Below are 19,130 nucleotides of genomic sequence, written 5' to 3' on the forward strand. Positions count from 1 at the left end.
GTCACATATTATTTAAAAGAAAGTCAGGGAGAAGCAAGTAAAAGAATGCCTTTGTGGATCTTTAGAAGTCTAGCCAAGATAGCAATGGGTAAGGGGAGGCTATTTATTTAGTGACTATCGCCCACCACTCACCAGAGAGCCCCTCAGTTGGGCCTGTCCTCTGAGTACCACGAGTCTGAAAGGCCTTTGATCATCAAGCTAGTGTTTTGTAGAACTTAAGACTCTACACGTTACTCTTCTTGTTCATGTGAATAGCAATATCTTTAAATGTCTGGAGAAACATGAAGTAAAAGAACACGGCCAGCTGATTAAATAAACTTAACTTCAAATGCTATCATTTTGTTAAATAGAAACAAAATACCTACATCTAGATATCTTGGTTTCCAACATATGGAAACACATAAAAGCCTAACCATACTGTGATGTTTTCTGCAATAAACAAACAAGTGGGGGGAAAGCTGCCACTGATGAGCAAAGACAAGTAGAACACTAGACATGGAAGACACCCAAACCAAACAATTAGCATCCATATGACACTCTTACACCAGCTGCACATTTTAAAGGAAGATGCTTTCATCCCACTTCACGGTGTTTGACAAGCCAAATTACATGTAAGATGTTTCGCTTAGACAAGTACACTCCTTCTGCTTGGCTATTAGGATCTGTAGTTTATTTTCAGCTTGGGCATTGACTCCATAAGAGGAAATAATTTATGTAGTAAGCCTTTTAAATACCAAGCCACTAGCAGTGTGTTTGTTAGAAGAGACTACCAAGGGGTCTGACTGCTCCATACTCAACATTTCCAGGTGTCTGCGAAAACACGCAAACATGAAATTCACACCTCAGTCACTGTTAACTTTACAGTAAGTGCACTGCTAAAAAGCAGATTTTTATTAACTTCCCAGACATTTTACATTCATGGCAGAAACACCTGTTTATTAAAGTGCAAGAGGCTTGTGCGCCAGGAATGACATGAAAACAAAGAAACAGCTGTTCAAAGGGCATGGGCAGATGGAAGAAATTATTCCCAAACTTAAAGAAGCTGTATGCTGTTGGACTAAAAAAGTCTCATTATGAAATATAACCTATAACTTTCATTAACATACATCTTCTAAAATCTGCATTTAGTCCCCAATTTATAAATAAGTCACGTTCTACAAGTTTATTTTATTCAATTGGCTGCTTGATACTCATTGCACTTTATGCATAGAAATAGTAATAAATTATATTACTAAATTATTATACATAATATTACTACTTGACTGCTGTGAACTCAGGGGGTATTGGGTGCAGGAAAGAAGGAGGAAGAAGGCTTCCTTCCTCTTTCTGGGACGTAGGCCTGGCCCGGTACAGAGTTTTGAAACAGGAAATGTCTGTCCTTGGCATCCTGCCACCTCATTCGAACTTCTACCTCAAAGCCCTAGGCCTTGGCGACGGGGAGTCAGCCTTCTGCTCTGTGCACCCGGCTATGATTCTCCATCCAGATCTGCCTTTCTTGATTGCTAAGTGTTTCATCCTCTAAATACACCTATGTCCCCTCCCTCCTCCCAACACACCCCTAACTCAAGCTCCATCCCTCAGGATAGCTACTGCCAGCAGGGTCAAAAGGAAAGCCATCTTTTTATTAACTCACATTAATGGTTAATAACACAAGACCTTCCAGGACAAATCCTTCCAGAAGTATTTAAAGTTTTAAGAGAGGCTGACTCTTAAGCAGAATACATCTGTAATTAACGTCATTTCCAATGGTATAATAAACGGAGTGCAAAGAAAAGGTAGTACGGAAGAAGACATCTGGGGCCAATGTGACTGTTTGAGGCAGGCTGAAAGCCACCTCTCCTATACTATCCTTTTTACAGCCTCTTCTTCCATTATTTTTAACCCAAGGTTTCTCTAAAATTTGCAACTTATTCAACAGTGGCTCAAATGTATAATGAAGCAGCATCTACCTTGTAGAATTGTTGAAAAAATGAAGCAAGTTGGTCAACCAATCAACACAGTGCCTGGCACATGACTAGAGTAGCACATTAGCTCTAATTCAAGGCTGAACATTCAACCCCATTACAACAGAATGCCAGGATTTCCTCTCTCCCTCACAAGATGACGTTCTACACTGGATCATTCACAATAAGCCTGAGGTTGCTTTCTTTTTTGATCAAATATTCCAAAAGTAAAAGACATAATCAGGGACAATTTGGAAAAGAACAAACACCGCATACAAAAATGGGAAATATATTTGATACTTCACTAGTTATCAAATATAAATTAATGAGAGAGCACATTTTATGACTACTGATACAATTTTTTTTTTAACAACAAAGATTCGGGTCAAGGTATAGTAAGCCTTGACCCCTAACATATTTTCTGCTGTCACTGTATACTAGTCAACTCTGTCAGAAAGCAAATAGGCAACATTCATCAAGAGCTACCAAAAATATAAATTTTAAAGCCTTTGATTCTGGAAGTATGTTTCTCGGAATCTACCCCAAGAAAATAGTGTAAAAAATCGAATAGGCCACGTGAATTTTACTTTAGTATTATTTATAAGATAGGGAAAAAACAGAAACAACTAAAGAGTGAACAATATGGCAACAATTAAGTAAATTATGTTAAGCCCACATGATGAAAAATTATAACCAATGACAAGGAAGACTAATAATGGTTTAAAAAACCTAGTATTTCTAAAATATTTGCAATAACATACAATATTATAAAATTAGACACACAGCTATAATCTATAATCATATTAGAAAAACTTAATAGACATGAGACATCTCAAAAAACTCTGAGAGTAAGGCAATATTGACAGAGACAGAAACAACTAAATGTTTCCATACGATTTATTTTTTCTAACACATAGTGGACGCAAATAAAGAAAGTAGTCCACTGGTCTTAATGACAGCTTGGCTCCCTGCCCTTGCATCCATCAGTTTCCTAGCTGGCAGCACTGGGTCTGGATCTAATCCTGTCTTTAATCAGAGAGAATGTCTGAGCCTTAACTAAGCAGCTCAACCCAGCTGACTTCATGCCAATGCTGATGCGACCTCAGGCACTGCGATCCTCTGTTCCCCAGACCAAAATTCCAGCCCACTTGCCCCTTGCTGCCACTAACTAGGGCCCTTCTCCTAGTGGGCATCAGTAACCTGGCCCTACTTTGCTGTGCCCTGACCAGTTTTCCCAGAGGCTGAAATCCCGCCCCTGGTCCCTGCCCAGAAGATGTAGGGTGCTTGTTCCCAGGCTCCTCTCCTCCTGTCCCATTCCTGCCAGGAACTCCTGCCCGGCTCAGCTTCATCAAACAGGGCCTGCCTATCCTATGAGTGTTCCTCTATTATTTACTTAACAAATATTTATTGAGTGTCTAACGACTACCAATCACCAGTCTAGGTTCTAGGGATATGGCCATGAACAAAATGGACAAATATACCAGCCATCCTATAGCCTAGATTCTAAGAGGTGGCACTTCTATTCAGGAGGGCCATGTGCGGTTCCCATCATGCCAGCACTCCTGCCTTTCAAAGTGGTCTTGGGATCTCTAAGTCTAAAGTCCACAGGCACTGAAGGACTCAGCAGCTGTAGATATTAATCCCCGATCTGTCACCAAGTTCCTATAAAACCTCTGAGACAGAATAGAGTTAGTATGAAAAAACTGGCCACAAGCTCTAGAGTCAGAAAATTCTGGCCTTGAATCCTGGATATGCTTCATGCTCGCTGTGTGACCCTAGAAAATCACTTAGCCCCTCTGAGCTGCAATTCTCTAATTTGTAAAAAACAACCCTCTGTCCAGGATGTTGTGAAAACTAAATGAGGTCAGTACTTAGCAAAGTGACTGAAACACGGAAGGCAGGCAGGCCTTTCTTCCCAAATGAATACTTTATTCTATTTCTACTATCATTTACCAGAATTAATCCACCCTAATCTCTTCCCCTTTAGTACCTCCTCTTGAAAATCACCACAAATCAAAAACATGACCGCTGGTCTCTAGACTAACTGAACATGCCCTTTACGCCTATAGATCAAAATTTCCTTCAGCATCTCCACTGGATCCTCCAGGATTTTTCCTTTCCACAACCTCAGATTTTCAGGAATAAAGAACTGACTAACACACTATCACTGACCCCACACCCACCTTCCAAAAACAGAACTTAAACTGGTTAGATCAGGGTGGTGAGACCAAGTCATCAACCCACTGTCTAAAGAAGAAAACTGGGACCAACAAGTACCTTCGTAGGCTTCAAAAATATTTTTTAAAAAATTAAAATATAAGCAAGCAAGTTTAAGGGGCCAAGATTATCAGTTAACTTAAAGAACAGAGGTAAGATGTAAGTCTCTTCACACAAGGGACTAACGACAGCTCTGGCTTTGCAAAGGTACTGTGTGGATATATTTACAACTGTGGATGATAATCACCAAATCAACTGACAAATATAATTGTCAAAATAATTTATCATTGTCTCCTTTTTGTGGCAGTCAGTCCCTAGACTAGGGGAAGTCATGCAAACAGCTCCCCGGGGCACTGCATCCCTTTATCCCATACAACTCCCTCCTCTTCCTCTCCTCCCCTCGTGCTTTCCTCTCTTCTCTCTCCCTACCTCCTGCCTTTCCTTCTATGCCTCCTCCTTTTTCATCTTCTTTCTAAATTGATTTATATTGTGCAGAGGCCCCCACAGATTACCAAGTTTATTTCAATGGAGTTTTTTCAAGGCTGAACAGGTTGCAAATAATTTTTAAAGGTTTTTTTTGTTTTCTTAAATATAATGCCAAATCAAAACACACAGACAGGCATGCACGCACACACACACTCTCACACGGTTAACACATTCTTATGTCTTGGACAAACAGCTCTTTTTCAGTTGCATGTTATTTTTCACCAGAAATTATTTTATATTCTCTCCATCCAACTCTGTCTGTAATCAATATTCATACACTATCTCTTAACTTTGTTTCTCAAAGCCTAGGCTTGACATGAAAAAAAAAAAGCAATTAGAAGATAAGATCAAATTATTGCTGGAGAATAAAAAGTGAGAAAATACATGATAAGAAAGCACAGCTTAAGCAAAATAACAGTAAAATAAAATCATATTTAAAAAACAATTAAATAACTTGATCCATCTTACTTCTCATCTATCAAGCCTCTCCCTGACTCCAACTAGAGCTTAATTATAAAATATGTCTTGTTCTCAATGATCCTTATCAAAGTGCTTTAAGTCTTATTCATAACAGCCAAAAACTTTAAACACATGTCCATCAACAGGCTAAATCCACACAATGGAATACTCAGCAATAAAGAGGAACGAACTACTGAAACATGCTACAACACAGATGAATCTCAAAAACATTATGTTGTGCCAAAGAAGTCAGCCTCAAAAGAATACATTCTGCATGATTCTATTTATATGAAGCTCAACAACAGGCAAAACTCATCTATTTAATAGAAATCATATCAGTGGTTGCAGGGAGTAAGGCATGAACGATTTATTGGGAAGAGGCTTGAAGTTATAAACGCTGTTTCTTGATTTGGGTGTGGGTCAATGCGTGTATCCACTTGTTAAAACTTAGCAAACAGAACAGCTAAGATCTCTGGTATGTAAATTATACTCTACCAGGAAAAAAGAAAAATGAGTGCTTTAAGTCTACACTAAGAGATTAACCAGGGGCTGGCCCCGTGGCTGAGTGGTTAGGTGCATGCGTTCCACTACTGGCAGCCCGGGTTCGGATCCGGGCACGCACGGATGCACCGCTTGTCCGGCCATGCTGAGGCGGCATCCCACATAGAGCAACTAGAAGGAAGTGCAACTATGACATACAACTATCTACTGCGGCTTTGGGGAGAAAAAGGGAAAAAAAAAGAGGAGGAGGATTCGCAACAGATGTTAGCTCAGGGCCGGTCTTCCTCAGCAAAAAAAGAGGAGGATTGGCATGGATGTTAGCTCAGGGCTGATCTTCCTCACAAAAAAAAAAAAAAGAGAGAGAGAGAGATTAACCAGAGGTCAGAGGAAGGCATTTATAAATTATCAAACAAATTTTTTTAATGGAAAATAATCCTATCTGATAGAATCCAAAATAAGAAAGCAAATCAAAAAAAATCAAATGTATTTACACGGCCAAATTTCTACAGTAGTATGCATAAAGTTAATTTAAAATAGCAGCTTGTGAATATATGTCAATGATATAGCTATACTCTATTTCCACAAGAAATAGAGTTTTCATAAATTATATATCCTGTGGAAAGGCACAAGTACACTTAAACCAGATGATCAGAAGCACATAAATTTCACTAACCTGAAAATGGGATTAAAACATCAAGGTCCAAAATGTAATAATATTTTTAAAAATTGTATGTTAATAATGTTAGGGTTTATAAAACCTTTGGCTTATGTCAAACCAAATATGCCAGAACCACAGATAATTTAACAACTCTAGGCTCTCATCACCTAAACTGGTGTGGAGAGACAGACCCTCAACACTGGCAACAAGCCTGATGCAAACGTGCTACCCCCTACACAGGCTCCAGACCTCAACAACAGGAGGCAAAGACCTAACATGATGAAAATAAATCCACCTAATAAGGACTTTGATTTATTTCTAACTTTTCTCATCCCTGCCCAAATTACTACAAAGTTGCTTTTAAGATGCTAAGTCATAATCAGGAAAGAGTCATTTTTTGTTCATCGAGATAAATGCCTTTTATGTACCACATGAAGCTACTTAAAACATGAATTGCAAAAGGACTCAACCATGTGGACATCTTCAAAGATTTTATATTTTAATAATATAAAGCCACAACAAGTAACATAATTACCAATGCTTCTGGAGTACCTAGCTTTTCTCCAAACAAGAATTTAAAAAACCACTTCAAGTATGATATTCATCCAGTTTTATTAGATGTTCTTATAATAAAGCTTCTAGATTTTCTTAAACTAGCTAACTTCAATGGCTTCTTCCATACTAAACTTTAAATAAGCTTTTCATCTGTTTTGTACTTTTAACTTATATAGAGTAAAACATAAGTAACGCATGAGTGGAAAACGGATGTTCTATTCGGTCAAATATTTTGATTAAAATTATGAGGATTACCAAGTTCAGACTTAAAAATATAATAAAATACAATTAACATCAAAACTCAATTGCAAATAATTTAAAATTTTACAGTAATTATTAATGTAAAAGAAATTCATCATTTTGTGCCTCTGGATAATAATGATAAACTAAAATTATCACTATTCTGGTAAAGTGATAAAATACTAGGGTTAACAGATTTCTAGGTATTAGAATGTCAGATAAATTCACTCCAATGATAGGATTTCCCATTGCTATGCCATAAACACCACTAATCCTAAAGGTTTGAGTCAAGGCATTTTAATGTATTTTTTTAAGTTTTTACCTACTTTCCAAGCACATCATCTGCCAAACCCTTTTAGTTACAAAGGACTTACTCTCTGTCTCATAAAACAAACAGAACACGAATGGAAAAACGATAAGCCTTCCATAGACTCTACTGGGAGAAATATCACTTTTCCTCCAGCCATCACGTGTCAAACCAATGGAAAAGGATGATTATAAATCAAAGATATAAAATGGTACAGTAATCACCCCAGAGCACTGCCTCCACACTGACCCAAATACACAAGACTTGTTGGTTGCTGGGTGGAAAGAAATCTATAGCAAACTAAGAATCTTTTCTCTTTTTTTTTGGTCACAAATATATATCCTGATTCAGAATATGAAGAGTGAGGGAAAGGTTACATGAACCACTTTTTACCTAGGGATCCCAAACAATCTCCACGAGGTCTTCTTCTTCCTCATGCCCTCAAGTCTTTTTACACTGCCCCACTTCCTATTCCTGCCTAATACTCATAAGGGCACTTTAATATTTTTACAAGCTTTAACTGGTATATTTCACAGCATTTCTATGAGGTATCAAAGCATTACTAGCCTCAAATAATAGCTGCAAAATAGACAGCAAGGTTAATGTCTTCTCAAGGCCATTCTTGAAGTCAATGGTAAATTCAAGATTTGAGCTCTGAATTCTAATATGGTAACTAGCCAGAGTCCACTGGATCATGAGGTTTTCTAGCAGACAGCCAATCTCAGGGCTCCTCATTATTTTCTGAGTTAACAGTAATTTAAATATGCAGCATTATACTCAAATAATTTTATCCTAAGATGCCACTAAAAACATTTACAAAACCGCTCAGTAGATATTTTTGTTCACCTTGAAAACGAGCCTTCTACTGAACTCCTTTGGTACTCAGGCAACTTCTAAATGTGTGGTTGAGAATGGAAAATGGTCATTCAATCAAGACAACTAAAAGGTAGATCTAGAACATGACTGTAACTAAGCTTAAAACATAATCAAGTGTATAGTTATAGTCTGTCAGAGAAATTATTTTTAATACAAGGTACGAAATGGTCCTATATTATTCAATTTCCATATGGAGTTGGATAAGAATTCAAAATACTCGGGCGCCCTGCCCTCTACTTGAGAATCCTGGCCTCAACGAGCCACTGTGGCTGGTAGAGTTTTTCACATCCTCAACTGCTTGAAGGCAGAAAAAGACAACTACCAGATTATAAAATGTTCAGAAATGGGTTATCTGAAGAGCAATTATTTGTCAGAGCTTTCCTGGGTACCACACGGGGTGGACACATTGGATTTGATGGCACTCAATCAATATTCTGGTCACTAGAAATGTATGTTTTGTAGTAGGATGATAGTTCATTAGGCCCTTCCTTATCCAGTTGAAGTAAACTCCCCTTCTCTGTGATTCTATGCTCACCAAATGATCCTCTGATTACTAATTCTATCACTTAGGTACCTAGATCCTGGGAATGATGCACACTGGATAATGTATACAAATAAATAGTCACTAGAAACACTTATTACCCTGTAAAGGTAATAGGCTGTGAAAGCTCTCAGGAAAGGGTTGCCTGTCTTGCTTGATACTGCATCACCACTGGCTCTAACATCGCCTGGTATATAATAGATACTCCATAAATTTTTAAGGAACTATTACTGAAAACTGGAATTCATCAGAAGCAATACCAGCAGTGGAAAAATGAGAAAGCTCAACAGCTCAGAAGTAGCAAAGGGAAAGAGCAAGCCATGTATAAAAAGCAGTAAGATGGTTATTAATCCTTACCTGATCTGGCCTGGTCTAGCTGCAGATCTTAAAAGGCTTAGATCTTCAAGTTCAGTCCAGTTCAGTCCTAAACTAATCCTGATCAAGACTGCAAAGTTCATTAGGAGCTACCCAGCGTTTACAGTCTGTCATTAATTTTGCTGCCCTAATGTGGTGTGCTCCTCGAAGCACCCTCATGATTACCAACCCACAAGGTGAGCCCTAAAGCCCCACAGGACTGGGCATGGCCCCAGATCCTGGGTTTGCTGTCCAGTCCCTAATGGGAATATAGACTCTCCACGATCCCAAGCTTACTTGGCTGTGGGCATTGCAATCACTTAGCCCTTACCAAGTGTCTTTCTAGACAAGCTAAAACATAGGAGCTGTAGACCTGAATCACTGTTCACTCAGGGAAGCTCTTCATGGATCAAAGACACTGTCATAAGCCCAAGAGCAGGCACCACCACCACCACCATGAGACTCCTGCTGCCATACCCTCTGCAGCACCTCATTCAGACCTGAATTTGTCACTCATCCTTGAACATTTACAGTTGGACTACAAGCTACCCTCAGTTTAAAAAATATTTACTGAGTGCTTGCTCTCCCATATCAGTATCCCTGGCCCCATTCATTTCTGGCTCAAGCCTCAACTCCAAGCCGGCTTTCAGTGAGGTCCCAGCATGTCACACTTCCACATGACTGACGTTCCACCAGCTCTTTTATAAGCAGAACTATCCCCCTTTTATAGACAAGAAAATGTAACTCAGAGAAGTTAAGGAATTTGGACAAGGTCACATGGTATTTAAATAGCAAAGCCAAGTTTCAAATCCAGTCTAAGTCTATACTCTATTATGCTTTGTTCCTTGTTCCCTTTTTGTAGCATCAGACCTAGCACAGGACCAAGAACTCAGCAGATCCTCCATCAATGTCTGTTGAACTGACAGATTATCTTCAATATCCATTTTTAAAATAAACATCCACCTAATGGGAATCTCATTTCAATGTTTATCTACCCAATGCAGAAATACACGCAGTAAAAGCTCTCTTTACCAACCTCTGCTTACCTACTCACCTGATTAACCAACTCTCCCCATGCCCAACCTCTGTAAAGTGGACTCGCTAAAATCCTTGCACACTTCTGCCCCTCCAGCTGAGTTAAATTTTATCAACTCATACATGTTGGATTTGCTCCCAAATCTGTTTATGACACTTGCATATGTTAGTGAAATTACATAATTTAAATAAATATATGTAATCCAATGAAACGTGAGTGTAAAAAGAGAGCTGTCTCTATGAAAACTAAGTTGATTGCTTTAGAATAACTTGATCAATGTGTTACCGCAAAAAGAAATTTTTTTATCAAATCTGACGTGGGAGGAATGAAAGAGAAATTGTATAATTCAAAGATGACTTGCATTGAAATTTCTTTTCAAGTGCCTCAGTTCTTGCTGCACTTAAAAAATAAAACTGGAAAATTAGAATTGATGCATCCTTAGGGCATGGTATGTGCAAGAACGAGCATGTGGCTCTCCAGGCAGCTGACCATACTTATTTTTACAACAAAAGATGGGCGTACAATTGCACGGTTACATGTTTTAGGTTAAAATAAAATATTTAGGGTATATATGTATTCTTTTTTAATGGTTTCTCCACTTTAACAGCCTTTTTTTGATTAAGTGGTCAACCATATCAAATAGGCCTCTCACTGTGGAAGCCCCTCCCTTTAATGCCCTCCTTTTAGGAACACTTTATGGGTAAAGGATACAACAGCATACTGCCAGCCCTTCTGGTTTAAAACAAACAAAAACAACCTGCCCTATACCACCAATAAAATGGACACACTATATTGAATTTTCTACAGTACTGAGACCGTATTAAACAAACACTCCAGTGTGTTTATTACCAATAATTATTTTTAAATGTCTCTTGAAAAATTCTTATTTAAATTCAGTTCCTTTTCTAAAAGGATGAGATTTTCTATCTTAAATAATATCAATTTATGCAACATAGAAGTTTCATGAACTGTTTAAAACTCATCCATTCAAAATTATCAGATGCTTCTTAAATTCTTCTGAGATAATAAAAGTTCTAATGGAGACAGAATCTGTGAAAGAACACTCATAATATTAATTTTGGAATAAGAGCATTTACTTACATTAGCACTGACTATTAACATCCTTACCTTTGTTTTTCACACTTAGATCAAACGAAAAACTCTTATTTACTTTTAGCAAGCCAAAACAAATACCCAAAAGCTGAGAAGTCAAAATGTATGTAACAACTACAAATTTAGCAAAGAAGTAAATGTTCTAAAATATTCAAAATCCCTAAGATTCTCCAAAGATGTTAATCAACACATCAAAGAAGAGTAAACCTTCAATAATTTTTGGATAATGAAAAAAATATTTTTTGGTTATAAAGATATTTTTATTTTCAAATGTATAAACTCTTTTTAAGCAACACTAGTTAATGATAACTTAATAGTTGCTGTGTGATGTTAAACTGATTATTTAACCTTCCTGAGCTTCCTCATTTGCAAAATGGAGTAACACCTATCTAATATGGTGGTGAATATCATATAAGACATATGCAAAATGCCTAGCACATACCTGAAAATAAACCCATGTGAAAACCCTACATATATATAAAGCCAAGTATTCTTAATTGTGAGGGAGAGATTAAGTACATGAATTCTCTGAAAGTGTAGGCAAAAGTTGGTACATATATGCTTACATGTACTTTACTTGGGAAAGGGTCCACAGTTTTTCATCAGATTCTCAAAAGGAGTCCAGGACCCCCAAAAGTTTAAAAATCTACTTTATGGTAGCTTTTGGCTTTCTTTTCTCTGTTTCCAGATTTATATGGTTTATAAAATTTGATTGGAAACTCTGGACACAAGTCAAATTTAAATTACTCAACAGCAACAACAAAAAAGTTCAATTAAAAGCATGGTCATGATAGGACATGTATTCTCCTTTTATTTCTCTTTAAAAACAATAAACAAATATAAATTTATTTGGCTCAAATTATTCTCCAACCTTGCCATAAATAAAAGCAACTACCCAAACTCTAAACCAAAGTTTAAAAACTTAAACAAAAAAAACAACAGTAACATACACACACACACAAAAGAAAAATCAGAGAAACCTTAAACAGCCAAGAATTAAAGCCCTATTACTTGTATAATACAGTAGCAATTGTTCCTCCTTTGGACGTTAATTTTTCAAATTACTTCGTTCCTTCATTCTGACTCAAAGTGAACAACCTTCACTTCAATTAAGCTACTACATATTTTTTAAATTTATGTAATAATGAGACTGTGTGGTATCACAGAAGGGACCCTAAATTATGAATCAAGGAAACTGGGATTATGGTCCTCTTCTGTCACCAACTGACTCTTTTTTTTTTTTTTTAATTTTTCATTTATTTATTGATTTTTCCCCCCCAAAGCCCCAGTAGATAGTTGTACGTCATAGCTGCACATCCTTCTAGTTGCTGTATGTGGGACGCGGCCTCAGCACGGCCGGAGAAGCGGTGCGTCGGTGCGCGCCCGGGATCCGAACCCCGGCCTCCAGCAGCGGAGCACGTGCACTTAACCACTAAGCCATGCTGCCGGCCCGCACCAACTGACTCTTAAGACAGCTGGACCTCAGCATTCTATGGTACTGCTTCTACACAAAAACACGCAATCCCAAAGAAAAGACTAAGATACCTGCTGTCATAAAATTGTACTTTATTACTAAAACAGAAACTTGCAAAAGGGGGGGTCACCTGACAAGAGATTTGATTTGATTTGATTCTAGGTCTAATAAGAAAATATACCTACAACAATAAACCTTTGAATGACAGAAAGTTCTGTCCCCAGGGTCAGCACTCTCAAGGCACACAGACTCAGAGCAGGGCTTCCAGTTAGGGCCATTTAAAACTTCAGCTTAACATTAAGAAGACGACCAGATACCTCTACCATACTGTTTCTTTCCTTAAGGTGAACAGCACTTACAAGAAAGATTTAACAAAGTATAGACAGACAAAAATACACAAAACAGAGGAAAGGGCAGTTTGGTGTATCTTGAAAGGTAAACCTTTGTTTTGTATTTTATTGAAAAATACTTGCTATGGAAAAGGTAGCTTATTTTAATCGATTTTATTTCCAAACTGCCTTTTCCAAAACAAGTATTTTTCAATGGAATATAAAATAAGGCTTTATATAACAAAATATTCCTATGTTGAAGAGACATCCCTCTTCCAAAAAAAAAACTATACAAACGTTGAGCATTTAATAAGTCTGCCAAACACAGCTCTTTGAATGTATTCCTGTAAGAACTGAGCAATATACACAAAAGGCAAATTAGCATGGCAAGAGGTTTTCTGAAAGGCTGTAATGACTAATATTTCAGGACTGGAACACAATAGTTATTAAAAGAAACATAAGAGGCATTCTCTTAGTTCCTCATAGGCCAATGTCTCCACCGCAAGAACTACTACAAAGAGCATTCAGGGCTGAATTCACACAGTCTAGTCTCTTAGGCCTAAATCATCTTTTGCAACTTTCCACCATGTGACACAGTGTGTGAATCAAAGAAACCAATCAGTAATTCACTTGTTGAAGGTCAGAGATAGGGCACGATAAGGCCCACGCACTCAAATGAATAAAACGAAGAAGCAAAAAGAAACCAAGATAAGGTCTTGTTGAGAACAATGCCCCAGAATCCAGCAAACAGCCCCACTATACAGAGAAGACCAAAATGAGATGACATGTAGGTTCTGTTATCTCATGACACATACTAAACACCGTGCTCCATGGTAAAAAAACGTTCACCTAGCATCTGATTCATACCTTTATACACAATTTCAATATCAACTAGGATTTGTCTAATGCCTTACCTCATAAACGGGACTTCCAAGCAAAGGCTCATGAGGCCATCCGGGAAAGATCACCAGGAGGCCTTACTACTGCCAATATTTCAGATTTAATAATAGTATGTCTTAAAGTGCAAAGATTTCAGTCTCTAAATTCAAATGTTTTATAGCATATTTCAACCAATTACAAGGGACAAGAGATTGAACCCCTAATTTCCTATTTGTGCAAGCAGAATTTAGAGATTATTTCTTAAGAAGTTAGTCCTAATTCTTTTTGTTGTCCTCAAAACAGTTTACCTGTTGGAAGGAGTATAAATAAACAAAAACTTTCAGATGGCCATTTGGCATATCTACCAAAAATTAAACCATGCATGTATCCTTTGATCCATCAATTACATTTTGAGGAATGTATCCCATCAAACTTTTGGATGCAAATATAAAAATGTTCATTTGCTGCAGCACTTTTGTAAAGGTGAAAAATCATATATGCTGATTAACATACAGGATACCACACAAAAGAATGAGCTGGACCCATATGCTCTGACAGATAAAGAACTCCAAGACACTGTGTTCAGTGAGAAAAGCAAGTTGCAGAACAGGTATAGTAAAAATATACTTATGTCATGAAAACTGTGTGTGTGTGTGTCTAACTGCATAGAAGATGGTCTGAAAGGATTCACAACAAACAGATAACAGAGGCTAACCCTCTGGGGAAGGAGAGTGGATCAAATGTATGTGGGTTGGGGTAGGCATGAAGGGAAGGGCAGTTTTAAAGAGGGACTTTCCCTTTCTGTTCCATATATTGTCCATCTATACTATTTAAACATTTACGTCATATATATAAAACTTTTGTTCTTTATAGAAAGTAAAAAAGACGCAATGTCAAATTTTAGCTAAACTTCAGAATCACTTAGAGAGGATGCTGAAATAGTAAAAGAAGTAAAGGCTCTTGGCAGTCAAAAACATCCTTTGTAGACTTCAACCTTCAAGAGAATAAAGAAAAATGTGGGCAGCATCAATCGGTAGTTATAAATGAATACAACAGTGTTTTCATAAAAGAACAAGCAACATTCAGAGAACTAAAGGATTTGTATCCTAGAACTTTAAGAATATAAAAGATCCTGAAATCAGAAACATTATTAAAAAGATATAATCATTCCAAATGTCTCTTGGAAACGCAGTTTTAACAAGGAATTCTATTACTTTGGTACAAAATGTATACTGTGTGGGTACGCTCTTTTGATTTAAAAAACTGGCATGTATAAAGAGCTAAATGGTATGAGGTAACTGTTTACTCTTACCTGTACGTTTTCTTCTGTAACCTGAATTTCTGCAGTGTAAACATAATCAATTAGCATCCTCAGGGTCCAGCCGTCTACCTCTTTTATTCGAACTCTCTTTGCTCGGCTCTCACTCATCTCACCTAAAACACAAAGGAGTAAGAGTGACGCTACAGCAAGACACTGCTGCGGAAATACCAACGCCAAGACAGACCGATCCATTTTTTTTGCCACTCACTGTATTCAGTAGGCAAATGATCAGCCACTTTTTGCAGGTCTAAAACATTCCCCTACCTCCACTAAAGGCTTACCTGAGCAAATCATAACATGTACTTTTGTTACTCCATGTACCTGACAATCACATCACAAGAGATGCGCCATGTGTCCAACTGCATGAACTACAATACCTGTGGCATTCAATGTCCAATGCTGTCCACGCTTTTTTTTGGTCCACGCTTTTGAGCAGTTTGCCTTCTTTGTGGATTGCTACTCCTGACTAGAAGAGCCACAACGTTAACCCCTCTGGCTAACAGTAAGCAGCACTTAACGCAAAGGACCCACTTGGTCAGCAGCATTCATTCAACAAGCACACCAGCGCCTGCCATGGACAGGCGTGGCCCACGCTGGACACAGAGGCTCTGCCCTCAGGAGGAGGACACAACCCTCCAGCAGGCAACAATTAGAACACAAACTACATAAGATGCTGAGGAAATGCAAGACAAAAGAGGGATCATAAAAGGGTTAGGCAAAGGCAAAGGCTTGAACAGAGATCTTCTAGCCCAGTTCCGCTCCTCTTTGTCATATGTGGGAAAGGGACTTCATCCTGAAGTCATTTCCATACCAGCACTTATTACTAAACCAGGTAACTCTTCCACATCACTGCCTGCTAAAAAGTGGTACAAGACCTCCCTCTTAATACCCACTGAACTAACGAAGCATTCAGGGATCACAAATAATATCCTCTCTTGTAGAAAGAAACATGGAAGCAGAAAAGAGAAGCGATGTCCCCTAAACCAAGAGCAAGAAGCAGGTTTGAGCCCTCATGCATGGACAACAGAAAATGACCCAAGAAATAGGGAGACATTAGCAATGGAATGGTAGGGAAAGAAAACTTCAATAAAAAATAAAGAAAGTCTAAAAATAATGTTGAGCACTATGGGAGACCTTAGCAAAAACGTTTCATTCTAGAGTTCATTAGGTGTTAGAGATAAAAGCATGAGAAAAAAATGCCGCCATCCCTCACCTTCACCTTCATCCAGCTTCTCCTGTTAGAAAAACAACACAATGGCCTCAAGATTTCTTGAAAATTCATTTCTTTTTCAGATACAGTGAGCTGTCAGCAATTGTAAACGATCAGAAAAGCCTATGGGAATCCATAATTACACAATATCCTTTGCAAACACAAACCCTGGGAGGAGAGAAATAATAATAGTGATGTACATTTAACTGCATGCTTCCCTGGAGATTATCTCTGACAAGATCTCAGAAAGAAGCTGTTCTCCTAAGAGCTGAAATATCTCAAAAACTACCCTGCTACTTCCCAGGGGGAAAAACAATCATCGGTATTATAAGGGAAGGCAGATAGTTAATGAGAAAGAGGTTCATACGCCTATATAGCAGGAAGACAGTGGACTGAGTTACGTGTCTGCTGCCTCAGCACGATTTTTTCCTCCCCTCAAAGAAAAGGGGGGAAAAAAGGAAGGTTGAGGAACATGGAAATATAATTCTCCATCTGTATATAAGGCACCTTCCTCTATCCTACTCTCTTTCTGGATCTTGTAGATAGATGGGATTTGTATCATCTGGAACTCTTTTGTGCCCAAAGTGAAGCACTTGGACTTGGACTTTAGACAAAGGTCACATCTAATTCATCCACAGGGCCCCTGCGATGTGAGAAGCCCTGCAGGGTCCGGGGCCACACAACCATAAAGCCATGGACTTAGCTCTCAAGGAGTGAACTCACCCTTCAGGACTCAGGCACGACTCAGCTTAGACAAAAACCAGTCCGACTTTAATTTACGTATACGACTGAAAATAATTAATCCTCTGCCAAGCGGTTTTTAATATTATAGTTTTTAAGGTATTGCTATAAGATGCACTTTGCTAATTCATATATTCCTTATGTGTCATTTTTTTTTTGAGGAAGATTGGCCCTGAGCTAACATCTGTTGCCAATCTTCCTCCTTTCTTCCTTTTTCTCCCCAAAGCCCCAGTGGATAGTTGTATGTCATAGTTGTACATCCTTCCAGTTGTTCTATGTGGGACGCTGCCTCAGCACAGCTTGATGAGCGGTGCGTAGGTCCGAGCCCAGGATCAGAACTGGTAAACCCTCGGCTGCCGAAGTGGAGCGCACCAACTTAACCACTACACCACCGAGCCAGCCCCTTATGTGTCATTTTTAATATTAATTGTTTCTCTCCCCAGAAAATTGTATCAATCTACTTTCAACAAATTCAATCTCCATCATATACTGCTTTAGAAACGTTTTAATCTTTATTTTTCATATTAATTTACAAAAACAGTAACAAATCACTTGCCACAGATTGCATTTAATAGCTTACAAATTCCAGTAACTACTAATAATCAAAACACATACTACATAGACCTGTAAAAGCTATTTAGATCTAATTCTAGTTGTTCTGTATTACCTTAGCTACTGCCCTTTGCTGTGTTTATAGAGGAAATCTTTAAACAGTGGTTTTGTGAGATTTCTGATAATACATTTTAAAAAAATATCCAATGATACTGTACAGAGTTTATCTTGTATCATTTTTAACTTCCCATAGTCTCTTTGGATGCCAGTATTTTATCTCTGTGTTTTGATCACGTAGAACTCTGAAGCTATATTAGGATAGCCACACAGACATCATCACTAAAAACCTGAGAGTCATCTTTGACTCTCCCCTCTTCCTTACCCACCCATTCCATCATTCACTAAAACCTGCAGAATTAACCTTGGACAGATCTCCAACCAACCCCCTCACTCCTCTCCATCCCTTCTGCCACTGTGCCACTGGGGCTCCCATCACCTCTTGCTAACAGCACCGCAGTAATCTCCTAATGCTTTCCCTACCTCCAGGACAGACTCCACAGATCTGACCATGGCACTCAAAAGCCTTCAGCTGCTCCCAGTTCAAGCATGCAAGCCCCTTCCACATGCCCACCCCTGCTTCGCTATCCAATCTCCTCTCTCTCCTCCACTTCTAGTCTTAAAATATATCAAGAAAGAACTTTTCACAGTTTTCCACACACATCGAGCAATTTTCTACCTTGATGCCTCTGTTGGGCTTTGTCCTCTTTGTCTCCCCATGCCCTCGTTCCCCAGGCTAATCCTCGTACATATGTCAAGATTCAGCTGGAACCTCTCCAGGCAGCCTTACCTGGTGGTGACCCAAGGCTGGGTTAGGCTCTCATCCTGGGGACACTTGGGCACCTCCTGCAAATCCACTCTCATAATAATACCTACTTCTCCCCACCTGGACTCTTGAGCTCCCTGAGAACAAGGATGACGTCTTTCCTATTTCTGTAGCCCACAATGCCTGACATATGGTAGATACCCAATAAATATTTGTTGGATGAATGAATGACTAGAAGAATGAAAAGTAAAACAGGTGCCAATTCAAAATCTAGCATCTTTACTTAACATAATTAATAACACTTAAATTAGTTTTGAACATGGGTATTCTACCTATGAAGGATTTCGGTCAACAAACATTTATTGAACATTCACTACACATTCCAGGCAGAGCTAAGCACTTTCAGTAGTGAACAGTGCACCATCTCTACTTTTTTTTGAGAAAAGAAATGAAGTGTTCCAAATTGTAAATGCTTACAGACATACATATGGATACAAACATTTCCACCTCAAGGA

The 19,130-nt window shown here is 38.4% G+C and overlaps 1 protein-coding gene across 2 annotated transcripts in view; it reads right to left on the bottom strand.

The window, feature by feature from the left end:
* The window catches only part of KLHL2 (kelch like family member 2), a 101,828-nt gene that overhangs the window by 54,066 nt on the left and 28,632 nt on the right, over window positions 1-19,130 (bottom strand). Inside the window, exons 1-2 of one of the 2 annotated variants that reach the window (XM_087437451.1) lie at window positions 16,503-16,608; window positions 15,281-15,402 (exon numbers count right to left, since the gene is read on the bottom strand). In XM_087437451.1, the coding sequence (XP_087293577.1) occupies window positions 15,281-15,397 (117 nt within the window). In that variant the 5' untranslated portion in view covers window positions 15,398-15,402; window positions 16,503-16,608. Of the gene's footprint in view, window positions 1-15,280; window positions 15,403-16,502; window positions 16,609-19,130 lie in introns of those variants that run through there. The other variant, XM_087437450.1, reaches the window with a different exon arrangement.

This window comes from Ceratotherium simum, chromosome 12, assembly GCF_057802395.1.
Source record: "Ceratotherium simum simum isolate JZ-2026a chromosome 12, ASM5780239v1, whole genome shotgun sequence".
In the NCBI taxonomy this organism is placed as follows: domain Eukaryota; kingdom Metazoa; phylum Chordata; class Mammalia; order Perissodactyla; family Rhinocerotidae; genus Ceratotherium; species Ceratotherium simum.